Source organism: Lithobates pipiens, unplaced genomic scaffold, assembly GCF_037356315.1.
Source record: "Lithobates pipiens isolate NorthernLeopardFrog02 unplaced genomic scaffold, aLitPip1_a1.2 Scaffold_8, whole genome shotgun sequence".
Lineage (NCBI taxonomy): Eukaryota > Metazoa > Chordata > Amphibia > Anura > Ranidae > Lithobates > Lithobates pipiens.
The window spans coordinates 173068693-173093266 of record NW_027507903.1 but is presented as its reverse complement, the minus strand read 5'-3'; the positions used below and the strand labels follow the sequence as shown (position 1 = coordinate 173093266).

The 24574-nt window shown below is 39.4% G+C and overlaps 1 protein-coding gene across 4 annotated transcripts in view; it reads left to right on the top strand.

Annotated features, from left to right (window-relative positions):
- RELN (reelin) overlaps nt 1–24574 on the top strand; it is a 651259-nt gene that overhangs the window by 130416 nt on the left and 496269 nt on the right. For all 4 annotated transcript variants that reach the window (XM_077471873.1, XM_077471875.1, XM_077471874.1 and 1 more), the window contains exon 3: nt 3055–3190. In XM_077471873.1, coding sequence (XP_077327999.1) covers nt 3055–3190 — 136 coding nt within the window. The remainder of the gene's footprint in view (nt 1–3054; nt 3191–24574) is intronic.

Genomic DNA, 24574 nt, shown 5'->3' with positions numbered 1-24574 from the left:
AAAAAACTGGCTCCTAACTTTTTTAACTGGCTCCTAAATTCAAAGCAAATTTGTCAACCCCTGGTTTAGCCCTCTTTATACTTTAGTAGATTAATACTTAAATTTAATAAAAATTATCAGCACAGGAGTGTTTTGCTTGCATCTATCTAGCAAGGTTACTTGGTTACGTGGAATAAGCAAGGAAACTGAGATCTCTGCATTGTGTAAATGTGCTCTTAATATACAAAGATGTTGTACATACAAAACTATTACAGTATTAGGAATATAATATAAGACTGACAGATATCTATAACCAGCAAAATGCCTAGCAAATAAACATTTTATGGTCTGTATCAGTAGAAATACACTGAAAAGTTACTTAACTCAGATTACTGTGTTCGTGATCTCCATTGAGGACTCAGTTGGTAGTTATTGGAGAACCAGGCGAAAGCATCTTTTTTCTTCAATGGCTGGTTACAGATGAGTTTTTTATGTTAAAGTATAATGAACCCTCCTAGCTTATGCCTGAACCCCCCTTTAAGTGTCAGGCTGTTTACCATAGTTATCAAATAGAAAAAAACTGTTTACTGTAGCTGTAGAGACAATGGACTGCTGAAACTATCAACAGTTCCCATTGTTTAGGACAGACTATGTATTAGTTACCAAAACATTAGTTTGAGAAACAGCCTCAAACAAACTCAAACAAAACCTGGTTTCTGTGAAAACCGATTGAGAAAATAATTCATTTAATAATTTTATTTATATATATACATACATACTTATATCAAATGCAATACAAGGAGATAGTACTTTCATTCAAAGTGCTTCTTGTGCTGCTGGCTGCTATTTTAGTTGAAATCTGAAGTTCTTTATTTTCCAAAAATTGTGACAAAAAAATTACAAACTTCAAAAAATTCACCATGCCTCTTATAAATACCTTGGACTGCCTAATTTCCAAAAAGGGTAATTTGTGGGTATTTGTAGTGTCTTGTCTTGTCATTTTAGAGCCTAAAGAAATTAGATACATAGAATTGATCAATTTTCAAATACTGTATATAGTTTTAGACTCCATAACTTTCCTACAGATTAAATAATATACACTGATTTGGATTATTTATACCAAAGAAATGTAGCAGAATAAATTTTGGCCTAAAACTACAAAGAAATTTTTTTATAACAGAAATAAAAACAAGTTTCTGTTTTCAAAATTCTCAGTTTTTTTTTACTTATTTAGCAAAAAAGAAAAAACCCAGTGGTGAATAAAGGTCACCAAAAGAGAGCTCTATCTGTCTCCAAAAATTATGAAAATGTAATTTGGGTACAGTGTTGCATGACTGAGTAATGGTCAATTAACCACTTACAGACCGGACCATTTTGCTGGTCAAAGACCAGACCACTTTTTGCGATTTGGCCCTGCGTAGCTTTAACTGACAATTGCGCGGTCGTGCGACGTGGCTCCCAAACAAAATTGACGTCCTTTTTTTCCCACAAATAGAGCTTTCTTTTGGTGGTATTTGATCACCCCTGCAGCTTTTATTTTTTGCTCTATAAACAAAAATAGAGCGACAATTTTGAAAAAAACATATTATTTTTTACTTTTTGTTATAATAAATATCCCCCAAAAATATCTAAAAAAACATTTTTTTCCCTCAGTTTAAGCCGATGCATATTCTTCTACATATGTTTGGTAAAAAAAAATTGCAATAAGTGATTATTGATTGGTTTGCGCAAAAGTTCTAGCGTTTACAAAATAGGGATAGTTTTATGGCATTTTTATTAATAATTTTTTAATATTTTATTTTTTTACTAGTAATGGCGGCGATCAGCGATTTTTATTGTGACTGCGACATTGTGGCGGACACATCGGACATTTTTTACACATTTTTGGGACCATTGTCATTTATACAGTAATCACTGCTACATAAATGCAGTGATTCCTGTGTAAATGACACTGGCAGTGAAGGGGTTAACCAGTGGGTGGCAGTGTAGGGGTTAAGTGTTCCTAGGGGTGTGTTACTAACTGTGGGGGGGTTGGGCTTTCGTTTAGTGAACACTGATCTCTGCTCCAATCACATGGAGCAGAGATCAGCGTCACCAGTTGCTAGGCAGAACGGGGAAATGCTGTTTACACGGCATTTCCTCCATTCAGCCGTCCTGTGAGACGATCGCGGGTATGCCCGCGGCGATCGAGTCCACGGGACCCGCGACCGGACTCACGGGGGTCCCGACCGGCACGCAAGCGCGCCGGCGTGTTTGCGATGGCAGGGCGGCATTGAAGATTGGACGTACCTGTACACCAATATGCCTGCCCGTGCCATTCTGCCGACGTACATCGGCGTGCGCTGGTCGGAAACCGGTTAAAGTGTGACAGCTCTAAAATCTGAAAATTAACCTGGGCAGAAAGGAGGTGAAAGCGCCCAGTATTGAGGTGGTTAAAAAGATACTTCTTACATCACATTCGAGATGGAGGCACCTAGCTCAAGTCTCAGGTCTTTTGGATGTCTACAAAAGGGAGGGTTTTACAGGAAAATATCACACATGAAATACACGCAACTTACATATACTGTAACTTTATAGGAACGTTTCTGTTGAAATCAATGTTTTGGTGACAGGGTTTTTTTTAGCAGGTTACCTCTAAGTTAATAGTAACCATTTTTTTTTATTATCCCAATTTATTGCATAAAGTATAGAAGTATATAAGGCTCCTTCACACAGGTGGACTCCGCCAGCTCAGCAGGGGGGGGAGGGGTGTATCTGTATGTTGATCCCCGCTGGGCAGGCAGATGACAGATCCATGTCTGCTCTGTATATGCAGAGTGGACACGAACACAGCCTGCTTTCCTGTATGGGTCCATCTGTCTGTTTTTAGCAGATAGGATTGGATCGGATGTCAGTGGGTGTAAATGGACACGTCTGTTTACATCCACTGCTTCATAGAGGGCAGTGGATGGGCTAAAAAACTGACAGGTGGACCCGATTGATCCACCCATGTGAAAGGGGCTATAAGGACAGAGTAAAATAATTCCTAGATGCAAATGTGATTGTATTCTTACCATGTCTGCTTTACTCCTGCAGGTATAATGTCTGACCATCAGTTCGGAACCCAGTTTATGTGCAGTGTTGTGGCTTCGCACGTAAGTCACCTTCCAACAACAAATCTCAGTTTTGTATGGATAGCTCCACCTGCGGGGACTGGATGTGTCAATTTCATGTGAGTAAAAAGTGTACCATTATGTTGTTTTGTGGAGAGAACATGAAAACGTTAAAGCAAAACTAAAGGCAAAACTTTTTTTTTCATACTGGATAGAATAAGGAAGGGTTATAACCCCTGTAAGATTTATTTTTTCCATCTGTGTTCCATTGGGGATATTTAACTTCACTTCATGTCCTAAAGTGAAAGAATCCCTGATTGTTACCATGGTCACCAGAACTAGCATCCCCATTGGAAGATACCTCCACTATTTCTGTTCTGGAGACAACCCAAAATTAGTGATTTTCTTTTACTGTCACTATTAATGATAATAGAAAACAGGACTAATAGAGTGAATTTTCTTAAAAAGGGGCACAGACAGCAATAAAAAAAAAAACATGACAGGGGTTTATAATTTTAATTCTATCCAAAAACTAAAAACAAGCAAAAAAAAAGCCTGTAGTTATACTTTAAATCCTTTTAATCTAAAATGAGTATTCAGAAAACTGTTGATCGGATTCTGGCATTCAGTAAATTTATGGAAAAGGATTTTGGAAATAGATGAATTCATTTCTTTCCATTAAGGTCTATCTGAACTAACCCTTAACATTCTTTATGTAATTTTATAGATTTTTTCTCATCATACAGAAAATAAATGATGAACAGGTACAAGAGTTTTGAGATCCATCAGTAATAGTAACCTAGATTCAGTCAGACAATCACGGAAATAAGCATCACTTTATCTTGTCTTTTGTCCTTTAGTTGTACCTGGAAAAATGTGTATGTGAACAAAACTAAATGTAAAACAGAAGGGATATGGGGTGGGGTTATAAGATTGTGGGAGTCCCAAAGTTTCCATATTTGATTGTATTGGTCCATGTTGTGTAATGTAATCTGGCTGTAGGGGTTTCCAGCAACCTAATTCCTTTAATCCTGACAGGTAAATCCATTTTAGTGGGAGTAGTAGTTTGCTTCCAGTTTAGAGACATTGGGGGTTATTTGCTAAAGGAAAATCCACTTTGCACCGCTGTAGATCCGAGGGGGACATGCAAGAAAAATAAAAAACAGCATTTTAGCTTGCACATGATGATAAAATCAGCAGAGCTTCCACTTATTTCAGATCTACCCCTTAGATTTAGAGCGACTACACTTCCAAGTGCACTTTCAAGTGCACTTGCAGTGCAAAGTGGATTTGCCTTTTGTAAATAACCCCCATTGACTTGCTGTCAGTATGTGTGTGATTAGCTTTTTAGTGAGTTTGGAGTTTCTTGCTAGTAGGGTGTAAAACTTGGGCAAGTCCATAATATATGGAAGAGGATACCCATGTGTGTGTTGCAATGCCAGCACAGTTTGCTCACTGAAAGATGAATGGAATGTAAAATATCTGGTGTGGTACCATTGCCTGATTATTTTGTATGCATTTTCTTTATAGCTTGTACATGTGGAGCTTTTATGTGCCTAAGTACATTTTTTCAACACAGGGAGGGGTGTTTTTTGCCAAAGGACTCTTTCCCACTTCTTCATGTAGCAATGTTTGCTAAAGGGATCTTCAGGTACAATTATGAGTATCTTGCATATATGTGAGATAATGCCTTTCTCAGAGTGTCTATTCCTACAAATTTGTTTAAATGAAGAAAGTAGAGGTCGACCGAAATGGGTTTTTCTCTGGCCGATGCTTAGATATTTAGAAATCATGGCGGCCGATAGCCGATATATGATGCCGATTTTTTTTGGGCCGATATGTTAGGCCGATTTTATTTTATTTATTTATTTTTTTCCTTTTTTATTATTTTTTTTTTCTTAATCCCCCTAACACACCTTTCCCACTGGGGCGTTTTTCAGGCGCTTTTGGGCTAAAAATAGCGCCTGTAAAGTGCCTGCAAAATGGCTCCCCTGCAGTCTGTGTGAAAGACAGAGTGCTTTCACACTGAGGCGATGCGCTGGCAGGATCTTAAAAAAAAGTCCTGCAAGCAGCACGTTTGGAGTGGTGTATACCGCTCCTCCACCACTCCTGCCCATTGATATGAATGGGCACCACTGCCGAAGCGCATGCAATGCGATTTGGCAGCAGTGCTTCATGGGCACATTTAACCTCTTCCTTGGCCGCTAGCTGGGTTATATGTGCCCCACTAGCAGCCAAATAGCACCGCTAAAATGATGGTAAAGAGTCGCTAAAACTTGCGTTTTACCATCAACGCCTGCCCGCTCCAGTGTGAAAGCAGTCTTCATAAGTGATACAGAAAATTTCTTACATTTAAACATTTATTAAACAAAACAAACCTCCAATCAGTTTACTTGTATGTATGATTTAGATTAAAAAAAAACAAAAAACTATATATTAAATAAAAACAGGTAGTCAAAACTTTTGGACGAAAAAAAAATGGCCTAACTTTACTGTTTTTATTTTATTTTTATTTTCAGGGATGATGGTGGAATTTGTATCTATTTTTCTCCATATATATTTAGTAAATTTCAAGGGGGGGTGGGGGGGTTAGGAGTTGTGAATTGTCAAGAAGGACTTCCATAACATTGAGTTATGCCCCGTACACACGAGAGGGATTAAGTCTGACAGACCTCCAAAGGAGTTCCGCCGGAGTTCCGCTGGAGTTCCGACGGAGTTCTGGCGGACTTTTCGACCGAACGGACTTGACCACACACCATCACACCAAACTCCGACGGAGTCGAACGTGATGACGTACGACTGGATTCGATGTAGGAAGTTCATAGCCAGTAGCCAATAGCTGCCCTAGCGTCGGTTTTAGTCCGTCGGAGTAGCACACACACGAGCGGATTTTTCGAAGGGGACCGGGTCCGGCGGAGTTCCGTCGGGAAAATTTAAAGCATGCTTCATTTCTAAAGTCCGTCAGACTTTAGCTTCGCTAAAGTCCGTTGCAGCCCACACACGATCGGATAGTCCGACGGACTCAGTCCGTCGGAGTTTGGATGTCGAAAAGTCCGCTCGTGTGTACGGGGCATAAGGATGCATTGGAGCGTTTCCCAAAGTTTCTCAATTTCAGTCTACTTAATATAAGACCAAAGAGTAGACCAATACTCCTAACCCTCATAAACTCCTAACCTGTACAAATGCACTAGTTCCCCTCCAAAAATGTATAAAGAAATGAAATGCTTGCTGTCTATGGGATATCAAATTCTGATAAAAATTAAGCCCCCCCTATCAACCTCAATCCTTACCTTCATTGGTCATGAGAGTCCTCAGGGGTATTTAGAATGGTTGCATGTCATTGACGTGTGGTGCGCCACAGAATGCTGCTTACCTCTTCTATGAGGGTCAAGGAAGCTTGCTTGAGACTAGATTGGGAGCGGTTCTCAGGTGAGGTATGCTTCAGTGGTGCTGATCTGTGCTGTTCCTCTCTGCAAGAGGACCAAGCTCATCTTGCACAAGCAGGGAGTGGTATGTTTGATGGCCACAGACAATCAAATTTAGGCTTATTGTCATCTTACACATTTTGATTATGGAGTATCTTGATATAGTATCTTGATATGTCACGTACACACGACCGGACTTTCCCGGGAGACTAGGTCCAAATGGATTAGTCCGTCGAACCATCCGATCGTGTGTGGGCTAGTCCGATCGTCCGATCGACGGACCTAGAAATAGAACATGTTTCAAATCTATCCGATGGACTCTATTTCCGACGGACTAAAAATCTGGAAAACTATTCGTCTGTGTGCTAGTCCGACGGACCAAATACAATGCTAGATCAGCTATTGGCTACTGACTATTGATCTTCCTTGTTTAGTCCCGTTTACATCATCACGTTCAAAATGAACGGACTTTCGAACGGGCTTAGTCCGTTTGTGTGTGGCCAAGTCCATTCGTTTGGAAAGTTCGTGAGAACACCGCAGAAAGTCAGTCGGAAGACCATCGGACCTAGTTTGCCGGAAAGTCCGGTCGTGTGTACACGGCATAAGTCTCTTTATCTTTTCCAGTCATCCATTTTTGTAATGCACCACAGACACTGGTGGAGAAGGAGATAACATCTATATAGAGCCATGTGCATATTTTCTGAGGGTTCTGATTCATTACAAGTCCTCTACATATGAACCTTCGGGTTGTGAACTTTCAAAGATGCGAACATGTGTTGAACAGATCGCCATACCAACACAAGCAATGTTGGCGCAGCGATCTCCTTAGCTGTGCTAATGTGTTCTGACAGTGGGACTACCCCCTCCAGAACACACTGATCAGCACTTGCAGCCTTTGTCTGCAAGCACTGATCTTTGTTGGACTTACAAACGAGCTCTCGGAATGGAACTCCTTTGTAAGTAAGGGACATACTATATTGTTTAACAATAATGGGGTATGTGTATTTGTGTGAATTTTTTGCCTAAATTTGGGGGGGTAAATGTCCCCATCATATCCTATTTTTGTAAAATATGCTAATTTATCCATGCTGGTGTAAATCAATTGTTCTGCCCCCATAATTTAGTCAGTTGAGTTTTTTTAATGCCAAGTGCTTGAGGTTTTGGGGCTTCCATGGTGCTTTTAGTTCCAGGCAAAGCAAAACGCCTCCTTTTTGAGCTCCCTTGCATCCATAAAAAATGACAACTGTTTGTCTTTAAGGATCTTGTTTTTCTAAAGTGTTCTGATTTCTATGTCCAGTAAAATGATAGCTGTTGATTTTTACAAGAAAACCACTAGGGTTGCTGTAATCGGCACTAATGGACCCCCCCCCCATGACAAAATAAACTACATTTTTGATTAGGCTGTTACCTAAATTATTTCCCCATAACGAACCTAGAACAAGAAACAGCAAAGCTACAAAAGCTTGCTGTTCTCACCTTTTTTGAGAGCTCTAGTCTAAATCAGCTTTTCTCAACCAGGGTTTCCCAAAGGCTGTGGTTGGGTTTCCTTGACCAGTGGATTATTGATTTCCCACTTGATTGCGACTATGTTGTTTCTGTGCCAACTTTACTTGGCGGACACAGTGGTGTTGTTTCAGTTGAGCCTCTCCTCTTATTTAAATCTCAAAAATGAAGGATGTGTCAGTGAGCATTTAATTAGAGTTCACAGTCAGTATACATTTACTTGGGTTTTTCTCTTACAACAGTAACATTACGTAACAAGTTTCTATTGTGCACCATATTATTGTGATGCATGTAATCGTTTCTGATGATGTGCTTTTGTTGATATGTGTGACATGTACTTGTGTAGATATACAATAATATATTCAAGAATAAATAAATGTCAGCTAATATTTTGGAAAAAATCAGCACATCATGAGTTGAAAGATATTTAAAATAGTATAAAAACAAAATAAATGTAGATGATAACTATGGTCTAACACCAAAGAGTGTTAAAGCAGTGGTAAGAGCTTGTGTTTTTTTCCAAGAAAATAATAAAAAATGTTATACTCATATGAGAGGAGTCTGAAAACCACTACTGGCCACCTAAAATGCCAGTAGCACTGACACCTACACTCACTAAGCTGGGTAAAGCACTGAACTAATTGATTTCCTTTTTTTTTGTCTTCAACAGACTTTTTTGTTTGAACAGACTTGTCTTTAGTGAGGAGGAATAGATACAATGTAACATTTCCTAGCAGAAGTTCTCTTATTCACAGAAAAAAGACAACAAAGGGAAGGGCTACAAAATCAGTGATCATTGTGTTAGCCAATCAGAGGCTATCACATTGATCATGTTATTGGGATCTGGTTACCAGGTCCCGATCATCAGGAGAGACCCGGGCTTTCACCGACAGCCAGGTCTCAGTGCTGAGTATGCCCAATTAAGCTTGCTCCTAGCACAAACACAAAAACACATACACGGCATATATGTGTTACATGGTTGTAACGGGGTTAAACCTATATTCTAAAGATGACTGATTGGGTAGGCTATTTGAGATACTTGTAATCCTTCCTATCTTTTAATATACATATTTAAATTAAGTTCCAGAACTATAATGTATAAAATACAATGCAGTATCTTTTGTAGAATAGGCTTCCACAATCCTAATGCTGTGTTGCACTCTGTATCCGTGTTAATAGAATGTCTTAAAGGGATGTAGTGACCTTATTTCACTTGAAAAGGACATGAAACAATGTCTTGCTGAAGCCTTGGCAGATTTTATTCCTGGCAGGCTACAGTAGCATTTTATTGGCCACCTGTGTCTGATGAAGTGCAGACACTTTGCTCTTCTTCCATTCATCTCCCTAGTCAAAGCACAGCAGGGCAAAAAGAAAAAAAGATGGTATGTCAAGGACTGGAGTGGTACAGCACAATTTTAGAAGACAACAATATGCACAAAGAAGGTTACATGAAAAGTAGAGAATTTGACCCAAGAACATTGCAAAAAATCTATTGAAAGATGGCTGTGAGGTTTGTTAATGGAAAAGATAGTAATGTATGGAAATATTATACTGCTGCATGATACATTGTAAAGCTCTGCGAAAGTAAATTATTTTGTCAATGTTTAAATATTCATGTAGTGTCTTGTTCATTTTTAAACAATTTATTGTGAACTTGAATTATTAAGTAGCTTGGTCAGTCTGTATCACTTATGGGGGTACTCCAAGGAATGTGTTGCCACACAACAGACCTCCCCCTTCAGAGCTGTCTGTGCTACCAATTGCAATCAATCAGACTGTAGTTGAAATATTCCTTCTTCTGTGCAGAAAGTTAAAGAAGGCATGTGATTGGTTGCAATTATAATGATAGATGCTAGCCTTTCGTTGTCTTCATTTTTTGAGAAGAATGTCTGAAATTTAGACTTTCTTATAGTTTAATAGTTCATGTAGTATTATAGTTACTTTCAAAATACATCAAGAAACAATCCAGCTAATAGGTAATATTTTGATAATTAATTTGTATATTAGAACAGTGCATAATTGTTAAATAATACATAACTGTTGACATTTTTGTCATTTTCTTTGTGTTGGTTGCCCCTGTACAAGCAGCAGTGGAAAAATCAATGTTTACCTTCTTATTTTATCTGTTATTTTATTTTAGAAAGCTGCCTATTGTTGGACTGAGTGCATTCAATGTTACTGCACACTTAAGCACTGTCATTCATTCATTCAAAATGGCCACAGCTAAGGTGACATTTGTAATAAATTGAAAAACATATACTGCCAGTTATTTACTATACACCAACCCCAAACCATTCATCAGGTATGTGGGCAGTGTGCACCAAAACAAATCAGAGATTAAATCTAAACAACGCTCAAACAATGTGTACTTTAGGCCCTGCTCATACCTGTGTGTTTTTCAGCTTGTAAAACGCTCAGCTCTAAAGCTCCAACACAACCAACAAGCAGAATCCCATCCATTTCAATGGCCCCTGTTCACATCTGAGCGTTCTGTCACCTGAAACAAGATACCTGAAGCTCAAAAAAGTACATTAACTTACCATAAACCCATCAATGAAATTGGCTCTTTACCACATGACCGGCTGTCTCCAATCACAGCTGGTCACAAATGTCAACAAACAGCTGTAGTGCTGTTTCCAGGTTCTCTTCCTCAATGTGTGAGGAGATCTGAAAAAAAAGTGATACAGTACAGCGATCTGTCCCCTGATTGCCCCACAAATAAAGAGGACCTGTCACTATCCTATCAGAATACCTGTCACCAGCCCATCAGAGTACCTGTCACCATCCCATCAAAGTACCCAAGTACCTGGCACCAGCCCATCAGAGTACCTGAGTACCTGTCACCAGCCCATCAGAGTATCCGAGTACCTGTCATCGGCCCTTCAGAGAACCTGAGTACCTGTCACCAGCCCATCAGAGTACCCGAGTACCTGTCACCAGTTGATCATAGTACCCGAGTACCTGTTACCAGCCCATCAGAGTACCCGAGTACCTGTCACCAGTTGATCATAGTACCCGACTACCTTTCCTCAGCCCATCAGAGTACCTAAGTACCTGTTACCAGCCCATCAGAGTACCCAAGTACCTGTCACCAGTTAATCAGAGTACCTGAGTATCTGTCACCATTTCATAAGAGTACCTGAGTACCTGTCATCAGCTCATCAGAGTACCTGAGTTTCTGTCACCAGCCTATGCTATGGGCATTTTGTTTCCCTTGTCCTGGTGTTCCAGGACCTTAAAAGGGTGGTAGATTGTCAGAAAACTACATGTGTAATTTATGCTCCTAGAACGCCTGATGGTGCTCCATGCATGTTGGGCCTATCTATGTGGCCTGGCTATGTAAAAGTCTCACACATGGTATTGCCATACTCAGGGCGAGTAGCAGAATATATTTGGTGGGGGGGGAGTAATTTTTGCTATGTACATGCTGTGTGTTAGTAAAATCTTAGAAATTGACAACTGACATTGTGTAAGAAAAAATCAGTTTTCATTTTCTTTCCACATTTTCCAAAAACTTGTGGAAAAAAAATGACCTGTTCAAAAGACTAATTATGCCTCATAGATTATACGTTGGGATGTTTGCTTTCCAAAATTCAGTCATTTTGTGGATAATTCCATTGTCCTGGGGCTCCAGGACCTTCAAAAATGTGATAAGCAGGAATGAAATTAGATGTGTAATTTTTGCTCCTAGAACACCTAATGGTGTTCCCTGAATGTTGGGCCTCTGCATGTGGCCAGGCTGTGTAAAAGTCTCAAACATGTGGTATCACCATACTCAGGAGGAGTAGCAGAATGTATTTTGGGGTGTAATTGGAAGTATGCTCATGCTGTGTGTGAGAAATAACTTGTTGTTGTGAAAATTTTGTGTAAAAAATAAATAAAAAAAGTCTTAATTTTCCCAAGAATTGGGGGAAAAAATTACAACTTCAAAAAACTCACAATGCCTCTTACTAAATACATTGGACTGCCTCCTTTGAAAAAATGGGTAATTTGGGGGGTATTTGAACTGTCCTTAAATTTCAGGGCCTCCAGAAATGACATAGGCCGTGAGTACACCAGGTATGATCAATTTTTAATGATTTGCACCATAGCTTGTAGACTCTATAACTTTCACACAGACCAAATAATATAGAATAATTTGGGATATTTTTACCAAAGATATGTAGCAGTATAAATTTTGGCCCAAATTTTGGTGAAGCCATTCCTGTGTTGATTTGGATGTATGCTATGGGTCATTGTCATGCTGAAAGAGGAAGTTCCTCTTCATGTTCAGCTTTCTAGCAGAAGCCTGAAAGTTTTGTGCCAATATTGACTGGTATTTGGAACTGTTCATAATTCCCTCTACCTTGACTAAGGCCCCTGTTCCAGCTGAAGAAAAACACCGTGCTTCTCTGTGGGTATGGTGTTCTTTTGGTGGTGTGCAGTGTTGTTTTTGCACCAAAAATATACTTTTGGAATTATGGCCAAAAAGTTCAACCATGAGACCATAATACATTTTCCCACATGCTTTTGGAAGACTTCAAATGTGTTTTTGCAAAACTTTGCCTTGTTTGGATGTTTTTCTTCATAAGAAAAGGCTTCCATCTTGCCACTCTACCTCATAACCCAGACATATGAAGGATTCTGCAGACCATGGCTTTTGCTGTAAGATGCAACTAAGAAAATGTCCGGAAAGACCTACTAGAACAGCTGAACTTTATTTGGGGTTAATCAGAGGCACTTTAAATTATGGCAGGTGTGTACCTACTCCTATTTAACATACGTTTGAATGTGATTGCTTAATTATGAACACAGCTAAATCCCCAGATATAAGAGGGTGTGCACACTTAAGCCACTTTCACACTGAGGTGGTTTACAGTTGTTTTGGTGCTAAAAATGCGCTTGCAAAGTGCCTGTAAAGCGCCTCTCCTGTCACTCTAGTGTGAAAGCCCGAGTGCTTTCACACTGGAGAGGTGCGCTTGGAGTATGGGAAAAAAGTCCTGTAAGCAGCATCTTTGGGGCACTTCGGGAGCGATGAATACACCACTTCCAAAACCCCACTGCCATTGAAATCAATGGCCAGTGCTGCCAAAGCACCTGCAAAACGACGGTAAAGCGATGCTAAAACTAGCGCCGCTTTACCGCTAAGGTGGCCACCGCTTTAGTGTGAAAGTGGCCTAATGCAACCACATTATTATTTTTTATTTTTTTACTTCCCCCCTAAAAGGTTTCAGTTTATTTTTTAATTGAGTTGTACAGTTTATAGGTCATATTAAAGGTGGAAAAAGTTCTGAAATAATTCATAGTTGTCTTATTTTTTTACATCACAGAAACCTGACATTTTAACAGGGGTGTGTAGACTTTTAATAGAAGTTTTATATTCACTGTATATAAACAAAAAAGGACTGGAAATTTAAAAAAAAAAAAACAATATTTTTCTACTTTTTGTTATAAAACATATCCAATAAAATAAAATGGGATCAGAAATTTAGGCCAAAATGTATTCTGTTACATATCTGATAGCCAATCTCAATTCTTGAGGCTCTTAAAATGCCAGGACAGTGTAAATATCCCCCAAATTACCCATTTTTTTAAATGAGACAATCTGAGGTATTTAGTAAGAGGCATAGTGAGTTTTTTGACATTTTAATTTTTTTCACAAATTTTAGGAAAATGAAGAAATTAAATAAAATGTGTTTTTTCACCAGTGCGGTACGGCATCATCATATGACTGGTATGGTGGTGATCAGGGACTGGTGACAGTATATTAATGACAAAATTGTAATAATGTTTTATTCAATTGTTTGAACCTTTTCAATCTTTTTTTTTTTCTTATTTTTACTTTTTTTTTAACATACTTTCATAAGAGTAGTTCAGTGTTATTTTGATTTCTGTTACTGTGATGATCATGTAACGGCAATGTTCTGAACTGTCATGAATGGGTTATATTCAAAACAGCTGTGATTATTGTTGTAGGCTATGATTGGCCCACAACTATCACATGGTGCAGGGTGCTGTGATTGGCCTAAGTACCATGTGATGGCTGTGGGCCAATCACAGCATAACTATAGGAATTACAACTGTTATGAATAAAATTCATTCATAAAAGCTTTGTTGATATTGTGATCTTGCGGTTACATGATCCCCTGCTCAAGGCGGCAAAGTACCATGAGCCACAATCTGCTGTGTCCAGTTGACCAAGCTGTGTGCTGCGCACCCCTTGGATGCATGACATACATGTACACAGTAAATACATTGTGGCAGCAACCAGCTAAAACTGCGTGTGCCCGTAAAATGACTACAAACCTTGGTAACCTAAATTTTCCATAGGCAATGTTTTAAAAGCCCCTACAGGTATATAATATTATTACTCTCACTCTAGTGTGCGTGGTAATGTATAACATGTGTAGTGCAAATTGTGTTTTCTTACCTAGGCTCCCATTAAATCCATGTTAATGTTTGTATGACTGTATACATGGGAGGGGCAGGCTCCAAAATTTTTTTGAGGGTGTAAGGTATAACTTTATTTATTTTTTTACTTTTTTACTAAAACTTCATTTATATCAGATAAGGCAGCCTTTTTCAACCAGGGTGCCTTGAGGTTTCTTCAGGGATGCCTTTGCAAAATGGCTTTGCCAAATGCCTAAAAATTGCCCACAAATGTATAAAAGCCAGCAGGTGGATCAAGCCTGTCTTTTAGTTACACAAAACCACAGGTTTTTATTGTGCACCATTTAAACCTTCCAGCCACAAGGGTCTTAACAACCAGTGATTTCATCAGTGTTAATAAGAAGGGTGCTGCACAGCATCCTTGTTTGACCCTCCCCTATCCCCTATGTCAACACTGGGGTCACATTAGCTAAGTGATTGAGAGAAACTTGGGGAGAGGAGAAACACTGGAATACTAGTCAGTACCAGTGTGAAAAGGTGTATTTGCTTTGGAAAAATTGAACTTCCTTGTTTATTTCAATTGACGTCATCATGTTCAAAACGAACGGACTTTCGAACAGACTTAGTCCGGTCATGTGTGGCCAAGTCTGTTTCGTTCAGAAAGTCAGTCGGAACTCTGCCGAAAGTCTGTCGGGAAGACTGTCGCACCTAGACCGAAAAGTCTGGTTGTGTGTACGCAGCATTAGAATCGTTTTTTACATTTTAGAATGGGGTGGCTTGATACTGTCCATAAATCTTAAAGGGTGCCTTGACTGAAAAAAGGTTTAGAAACAGTGACACAAGGGACCAAAACTGCTGGATTTTTTTTATGACGGGTACTCTTATTGAGTCATCAGGGACCTAAGACCCCTGATGTCTCACCTGCCCTGAATGCTAATGGAATGCAGATCATATTCCATTAACGTCTCGCTCAGCCATGGAGGCCAGGAAGAGCAAAAACTATGGAGGGAGGAGCAACTGAGCCACCTTTGAACAGCATCATTGTAAGTCTGGCGGTGGGTGGGGGTTAATGTTAGATGCACTAGCAGATTAAGATGGACTTAACTAACATACTAAAGTTGAACTCCAACTAATGCTTTTTAAGCTTTTATAGCAAGTTTTTTTCCTTTTTTTTTTAAGGTTTTACATAAATGAGTAAACGCTGACCATTGCAATCACCCTATCGGTGTTAAATGGCTTTTCTCAACCCCACTAACTGAAAAAGTTTGCTGGACAGCTTGGCCTGCTACAGAAAATTAAACAAATTACAAATTTACTGGCAAGATCAACAGGTGAAGATAAGGAAAAAAAGTCTAAAAATGAAAATCAATGCAGCCACTACATCTAAGCCCTTGTACATACGGTCGGACATTGCGACCACAAAATCCGTCGGATTGTTTCTGACGGATTTTGGCCGAAACTGGTGTTGCATACAAATGGTCGGATAAAGTTGTCGGAAAATCCGATCGTTCAGAACGTGATGACGTTCGTTCGTTACAATGGGACTACATTCAGGCTAGTAGCCAATAGCTTTGGTCTCGTAATTTGATCTGAGCATGCGTGGCACATTGTCCGATCGGAATTCTCTACAAATGATCGGACAAAGTCCGATCGGATCATGTTGTCGGAAAATTTTATATCCAGCTCTCAAACTTTGTTGGTCAGACATTCCAAAGGAAAAATTCCAATGGAGCCTACACACGGTCGCATTATCTGACAACCCGGTCCGATCGGACATTTTCCGTCGGAATTTCCGACTGTGTTTACAAGGGCTTAGAACTGTTAAGCTGCAACATAATACATTTTTGTTTTTGCATTTGAGACTTTGAGATGAGAATTATTTTACTATGAATTATATGTGATTTATTAACACAAATTATTTGTGTTTTCTATTTTATATATTATATGCATTGTAGAAGGCAGTACCATTAAGCATTAGCAGAAGGTGAGCTAAATTAGACCCAGGAATCACACGGCTTAAAAACATCAGGCTGGGCTCAAAATTTAGCACATTATATGTTTTGCAGAATTCGTTGCATTATGTGCACTGTGTACTTTTCAAGTGTCAGACCACAAAGCAGATGTACTGATAAAAGCTGCAACTATTATTATATGAAGAAAGGAGCTGAAGTCTTAGCCCTTGTACATCCTTATAATCCGACTGTGTGTGGGCTCCATCGGACTGTTTCTGTCGGAATATCCGACTGACAAAGTTTTAGAGCTGGGCTATAAAATTTTCCGACAACATGATCCGATCTGACTTTGCCCGATCGTTTGTAGAGAATTCCGATCGGACAAAGTGCCACACATGCTCAGATCAAATTCCTAGATCAAAGCTATTGGCTACTAGCCTGAACGTAGTCCCATTGTAACTAAATAACGTCATCACGTTACGAAGGATCGGATTTTCCGACAACTTTTTCCGACCGTGTGTATGCAACACCAGTTTCGGACAAAATCCAACAGATTTTGTTGCCCGTGTGTACAAGGGCTAAGACTGACTTGCTCTGCTCTTTGGTATTGAAAATGTAGCTTTTTCATAGCAAGAGCATTATTGTCCCTTTTTTAGCTTCTGACATATTTTACTGACATTACAAGAAGGAGTGGGAGAGACAGAAACAGAGACAGAATGTGGGCATTTGTCACATTGTCTGTGAATTTTTACAGAACACAGTTAACAAACATTTCTGCAGTAATTACCACCCATTCCTAAATAGCACAATACAAACTCTTTCTGAGACACAGGACCAATTAGCACTTTTTGTATAGAAATGTAGGAAGAAATGAATAACACAGTAGAGAAGGCAATCTGTTATTCCTCCTATTTCACTGTTCAGATCCAAGGTTAATGTTTCTGAAAACCTATAAATCATCATCAGGCTTGAAACCAAAATGCTTTTTTTTTTTTTTTGTTATAGCTTGCTTTGCTTTTAACGGAATCAGTGTGTAAGCAGATTATATGATATTTGAAAAAACGTATTTAGTCTAAAGTAGCACACAGGCTTTTCATTATATGTTTGTTAAAATTGCCTGAAACGTATAAATATATATTATTTTTTTATTTCTTCCTTTTAGACAGTGGGGGTTTTAAATTGTGTTTGGATTTTGAATTGATAAAATAAGAAGTGCAATGACACTAACCTTTGTTTAACATAGTCCTTGAGTATATCCTTGCACAATATGCATCTGGTAGGCAATGCATCAAATGCTTTGTATGTTTTTTTTACAGTCCACTACATACAATATAAATATATATGTAATAAAATATAAAACCTTTAGAATATTTATTTTACTACTCAACAACACTGTAGATAATGTTGATGCACAAGATAAGAAAAAAATAAAACAACTGAACGCTTGTTTAATCTTAACACAGGGTACTATTTTAAAATAAAAAACTGTGGCGGTAAGCATGATGTAGTGTAGGGAAATTGGACAGATGCATCATTTATGAGAGTTTCAGGAACAGAACTGCAAATTAGCCATTGGCTCAGGGATTCCAGTTATGTAAAAGATACATTTCTGTGTTTTTTTTTATTCCTTTTTACATGATTATGTGTTTGATTTGAACATAAATACATTGAATAGAAACTGAAAACTGAAAAGAAAGATTCCATTATTAAATTATCTCCCAAACAAAACCATTTACTATTTTTCATATGATATGTAAAATGGGGCAAAGTGGGTATTGACATTGAAAATATAATGTAGTATTTTTTTCTTGCACGTGTTTGGTTAATTGAAGTGAACACAGTTTTACCTTAGTTACTCAGTTTAGTGATTATTATTATAACCCCATTATTATTATTAACCCCATTATGTATCTGTCCTCTTCACAGCCTGCTTACAGGCTGGACTGTTCACAGAGAGAATTATTTAAAAATATTCCAGCATTTTAGCAGCTTTTTGTTCAGACCTCCTCAGCTGTGATGGGATTAGCAAGAGGACAGTTTGCACATAAGGCCCCTTTCACATGGGCACCATCAGTTTAGCCATCTTAAAAACCTATCAGTTCTCATCTGTTGCTTCATCCATCTTCCGTTCCATTAATATCCATTTTCATCTATTAATGTACATGTTTACATCCGTTTTTTCATCTATTTTTGTATCCATTTTGACCTGTTTACAGCAGTTTCTGTGCCTTTAAGGAAATTACCCAGAAAGCATTGCTCCGGATCTTAACTGATCGGACATTGACGGACATTGTCCATTAACGTCAGTTAATATCCGTTTTGACGGACCTGGACGTAGCCTTGTACGTTAAAAAAAAACAGAAGCGGAGGTTATCGGATGGTAACGGATGGTCATCTGTTTGCCCATAGGAATGCATTGTTGTCCATTGATTGATGGAAGAAAAATGGATAGACGATCCGTCCGTGTGAAATGGGTCGAAAGGAGCAAAGATTCAGAGTGACATTTATATGCTTGGTGGCAATTTACTAAATGAGTTTTAGCTTTTCTAAATTATCAATGGTGATATATTTGTTGTTTGAGGATAAAAATGGGGATAAAGATATCAGCTACATTAAAAATAGCAGGGAAAGGGCTTAGCAGTAAGTTACAAATTTAAGTTTGCAGTATGTGGATTTTGCATCTGGGAATGAGAGCAGCCTGCTTTTTTCTAGAAAGTAATTGTTTACTGGGGACACAAGTGTTATGTTACCTTAACTGTTAAAAAAGTAGGTACCATAAGACCCATGACATACAATCCCCACCCCTACTTGCACTGTCATACAGGATCATGCCTAAGCCTATGCAAGTACTAGCTTTTAAAAAGTCAGTATACGCAAAATTCATGTTGGAGGACTCTGGTAGCAGTGCTAGTTGGCCCATAATGTGCTCCAATAGTTGCCTTTTATGTTTGTCTCCATAGACTGGCCATTAATCTTGAATTGCAGTTGTCTTAATCATTCCATCCCTGATAGGTTTCACCATTACATTACTTTACTGATATTCATCAGTCCTTTTGCGAGTAGAAAAGACTCCAGACATACCTATCATTGATAATTCCGTGCCCTCTCTTCAGGGACCTAAGTACTGGTCACATTACATGTTATGGTTACATGATGGCTACCTTTTGCCGACTTCTATTTAATACTGATATCATCCTCTTCCCCACCAGGCTTGAGAGAGAGTACTCTTTTCTCTAAACACATTGCCTAGATACAGGGCACCACCTGGAAGCAGATGTTGTAGCCCGAGGGGTTGAAGCTCGACAATGAGGATGCCACAATCTACAAGCTTTTTGCATGTTCTTGTGCAGCTCGTATTGAGAGACTATGTCGTGCTGGCAATGGAAAGAAAGGCTTATACATCTTCCTTGATTATTATTGCATGTCTTTCTCTTAAAGTGGTTGTAAACCCTTACAGACCACTTTGACCTACAGGTAAGCCTAGTTGGTGCAAAACCCTTGTTGGCAATCACAGTAGTCAACACATTTCTTGTAGTTGGCCACCAGGTATGCACACATCCCTATGTGGAGGGATTTTGTCCCACTCCGCTTGGCAGATCCTCTCCAAGTCATTATGGTTTTGAGGCTGTAATTTGGTAACTTGAACCTTCAGCTCCCTCCACATATTTTCTGTGGGATTAAGGTCTGGAGCCTGGCTAGACCACTCTGGGACCTTAATGTGCTTCTTCTTGAGCCACACCTTTGTTGCCTTGGCTTGTGTTTGGGGGCATTGTCATGCTGGAATACCCATCCATGACCCACTTTCAATGCCTTGGCTGAAGGAAGGAGGTTCTGTCCTGTCCACTTATCAGAAAAATGCCCCCAAAGTATAATGTATCCACCTCCATGTTTGACGTGGGGATGGTCTTCTTGGGGGCATAGGCAGCATTTCTCCTCCTCCAAAACACGAGTTGAATAGATGCCAAAGAGCTTGCTTTTGGTCTCTTCTGACCACAACACTTTCACACAGTTCTCCTCTGAATCATTCTGATGTCCATTGGCAAACTTCAGACAGTCTACATGTGCTTGAGCAGGGGGACCTTGCGGGTGCAGAAATATTTCAGACCTTCAGGGCGCAGTGTGTTACCAATTGTTTTCTTGGTGACTATGGTCCCAGCTGCCTTGAGATAATTGACAAGATTCTCCCGTATAGTTCTGGGCTGGTTCCGTTTTCGTGATCATTGAGATCTTGCCTGGAGCCCCAGACCGAGGGAGAGTTCTGGGCTGGTTCTGTTTTCGTGATCATTGAGATCTTGCCTGGAGCCCCAGACCGAGGGAGAGTGAAAGTTATTTTTTGTTTCTTTGGTTTGCTAATAATCGCACCAACTGTTGTCAGCATCTCACCAAGCTGCTTGGTGTTGCTCTTGTAGCCCATTCCAGCCTTGTGTGGGTCTACAATATTGTCCCGACATCCTTGGACAGCTCTTTGGTCTTAACCATAGTGGAGAGATTGGAATCTGATTGATTGCTTCTGTGGACAAGTGTCTTTTAATCACTTCAGCCCCGGAAGAATTTACCCCCTTCCTGACCAGAGCACAATTGAGTGGTCATGCGACGTGGCGCCCAAACAAAATTTACATTATTTTTTCCCCACAAATAGAGCTTTCTTTTGGTGGTATTTGATCACCTCTGCGGTTTTTATTTTTTGCGCTATAAACCAAAAAAGAACAACAATTTTGAAAAATAATAATTTTTTTTACATTTTGCTATAATAAATATCCCCCAAAAATATAGAAAAAAAAATGTTTCCTTAGTTTAGGCCGATACGTATTCTTCTACATATTTTTGGTAAAAAAATTGCAATAAGCGTTTATTGATTGGTTTGCTCAACAGTTATAGCGTTTACAAAATAGGGGATAGTTTTATGGCATTTTTATTAATAATTTTTTTTTTTTTACTAGTTATGGCGGCGATCAGCGATTTTTACCGTGATTGCGACATTAATAACATTACGGCGGACACATCGGACATTTTTGACACATTTCATTTGCTATACAAATGCACTGATTACTGTGTAAATGACACTGGCAGTGAAGGGGTTAACCACTAGGGGACAGTGTATGGGTTAAGTGTGCCCTGGGCAGTGTTTCTAACTGTGGGGAGGGCGTGGCTATGTATGGCACATCACTGATCTCTGCTCCCGATTACAGGGAGCAGAGATCAGTGACACTGTCACTAGGTAGAACGGGGAGATGCTTGTTTGCATTTACATTCCATTCTTCCTCCCCATGAGGCGATGGTGGGCATCCCCATGGCGATCCACCGTGGGTGATATGTTTATGTAATGTTTGATGTAATCCCTGGATATACATTTTTCAGGTGTTTTGTGTAAAAACGATGCCTTCATTTGAACCCCATGCTTTTATCTCTATATTGTATACTTTTCCCATATTTATTTATACTTTTATGTGAACATTGTTTTTTGATTAAATTAAGTTTTTGCCTCATTTTGTTTTACTCTTGTTATGGGCTGAAGAAAGAAGGTGTGTGTACAAAGGTACATGTATTAGTAGATTTTGGAACCTTATGTATTTGCTGTTGGTATGGAACTACAGTTATTACTAAAAAGACTGTTGTGGTCATATCAGGACTTGAGCTAGAACCTGGGACCTCTTTTGTGTCCAGCGTTGACTCTTCCCACTGAGCTCTCTGGGATGCTGGACAGCTCCCTGCCTAATCTTTTGGACAATCCTACCTGATCCATTGGACAACCCTGCCTTGTGTCTTAATTGCTGTTGAACCTTGAACTTCTTGCTCCTCCCATGAACTTCCTATATAAACCTTGTCTCAGCACTTCCTCTTTGCCAGGTTATTGTGCATTTTCAGCCAGTGCCTTGCTCTTGTCTTCCCTGCTGCCATCTGTATTTTGCTACCACTCGTGATCGAACCTTGGTTTTTTCCCTGACTACTCTACTGCCTGATCCCAACCTGCAACTAGTGGTTACCATACAGATACGTTACTTTGACCAGCCATGCCATTCTGCCGACGTACAAGTACAGGAGTCGGTCGGCAAGCGGTTAATGGAGATCGCCACCATTACAGAGGCTTTCTTAACCTGTGTCGCTAATGCGACCCGCTGAATTCACTTCTGAAAAACAGAAGGTAATGTTTGTTATCAACCTCTTGGCTGGGAAAGCTCTAGCCTGGGCCTCCCCTTATATAGAACAAGACAGTGCCACACTGAATAATTTCCAGATTTTTGAGGCCGCGATGAATCAGGTTTTTGATGATTCTAACCTCTGTTCTACTGCTGAAGCAAAGTTCCATAGTTTAAGGCAGGGTAAAAGTTCTGTTGCTGAGTACACAGCTGCATTCAGACATTGGATCACAGATACCACTTGGAACCCAGCAGCACAAAAAAGTCAGTACCGCCAAGGGCTTTCTGAACAGTTCAAAGATGAGCTTGCCAGACTGGAGACTCCTAATGTTCTTGAGGCCTTCATACAACTATGTATCTGAATTGATCAAAGATTTACAGAATGGAGGAAGGAGAGACTGGGAATGTTTGGAAGTAATGGTGGCATTTGTTTCTCTACTTGTCAATTTTTTCAGACGGATCCAAGAGTTTCTCCAGATTCTGACACAGCTGAACCTATACAGGTTGATGCAATTAAGAGATCCATTTCTACTCAGGAGAAAGAGAGAAGACGTTCGGAAAACCTGTGTTTATATTGTCGGGACTCTATCAGCATTATGCAGTTAACAAGGTTAGAAGAACAATTGCGTCGGCTGTGATTATGCCTGAACAAATAAACTCTATTACCCAGTCGATCTCCCCATTGATTCAAGAAGAGAATAAAGTCAAATCTCATTTTATCATCTCTATTAAACTAATCTCTAATGGTATTAAAATTCCTTGCTCTGCTAGGTTGGACTCTGGGGCTGGGGGGAACTTTATAGACATAGAATTTGCCCACAGCAATAATATCCAAACAAGAAATAAGTCTACTCCTATTGATATGGAGACGACCAATGGTTCACCATTAACTTCAGGACCTTTTACCTATGAAACAGTCCCTTTTGGTACTGCAATTTGAGGCTAACCATCATGAGATCATCCGTTTTAAGTTGATCACATCAGTCAAATTTCCCGTCATCCTGGGCATTCCTTGGTTTTCCACCCATAATCCCTCCGTCATCTGGGAAAGGTACGGATTATAAACTTTACATCCCACATTGCAAGGAATTCTGTAGAGAACCTTGTCAAACAAGTTCTTTGCCGGTCAATGAAAATATTGGATTTTACGATATTTTTTATTTTATTTATTTATTGTTTTTAAGGTTTAACTGGATGGACTTGTGTCTTTTTTCAACCTGACTAACTATGTAACTATGTATATGACAACCTGCCTCCACAATATCATGAGTTCCGGGATGTCTGTGATAAGAAGAATATCGATCAGTTACCTCCTCATCCCCCATATGATTGTCCCATTGAACTGCTCCCAGGGGCTGAAATTCCTTTTGGTCGCTTTTTTAATCTTTCAGAACCTAAATTAAAGGTTCTCAAGGAATGGATTGATGAGAATTTAGAGAAGGGCTTCATTAGACCCTTAACGTCTCCTGCAGGAGCAGCCATGTTCTTTGTTGCAAAGAAAGATTTGCACTGCCAAATCCAAGGTATTATTTTTTGACGGCACAAATACAGTATATGAGAGGGAGCAACTTATCAGTAGAAAGGGAGGTAGGGAATAAGTTGTTGCTGAATGATACCGGTCATATTACAGTGGTTGGGGTGGTGGAAGCGGATTCCTTTGGATCCAGATGTCCAAAAACCCAATTAATTGGTGAAAAGCTGGGAATCTATTAAGACCAAGTTGGGCTATGATTGATTCTCTGAATTTTCCCCCATATGGGATAACAAAAATCTAAAGGAACTTAAGGTAATGGGGAAAATAGAGGAATGGGATCAGAAAGGCATCCACTACCTAGCACAATTGTACAGGGCAGGTAGATTGAAATCATTTCAGGAGATAAGTGAAGAATATGAGGTTCCAAACTGATTATTTCACAGATACTTGCAAGTCAGGCACGCCCTGGATACACAATTCAGTGGGAGGTCACCAGAGTGGAGTGAAATGCCCTCTCTTAGGAAACTGGTTAATGCTAGAACATTTAAAGGGCTAATTTCTGATATGTATGAGCATATAAGGGGAGCAGGACAGGAAGAAGAGGTGGAACCTGGTAATGGGGTTAAGTGGGAGAAAGGTGTGG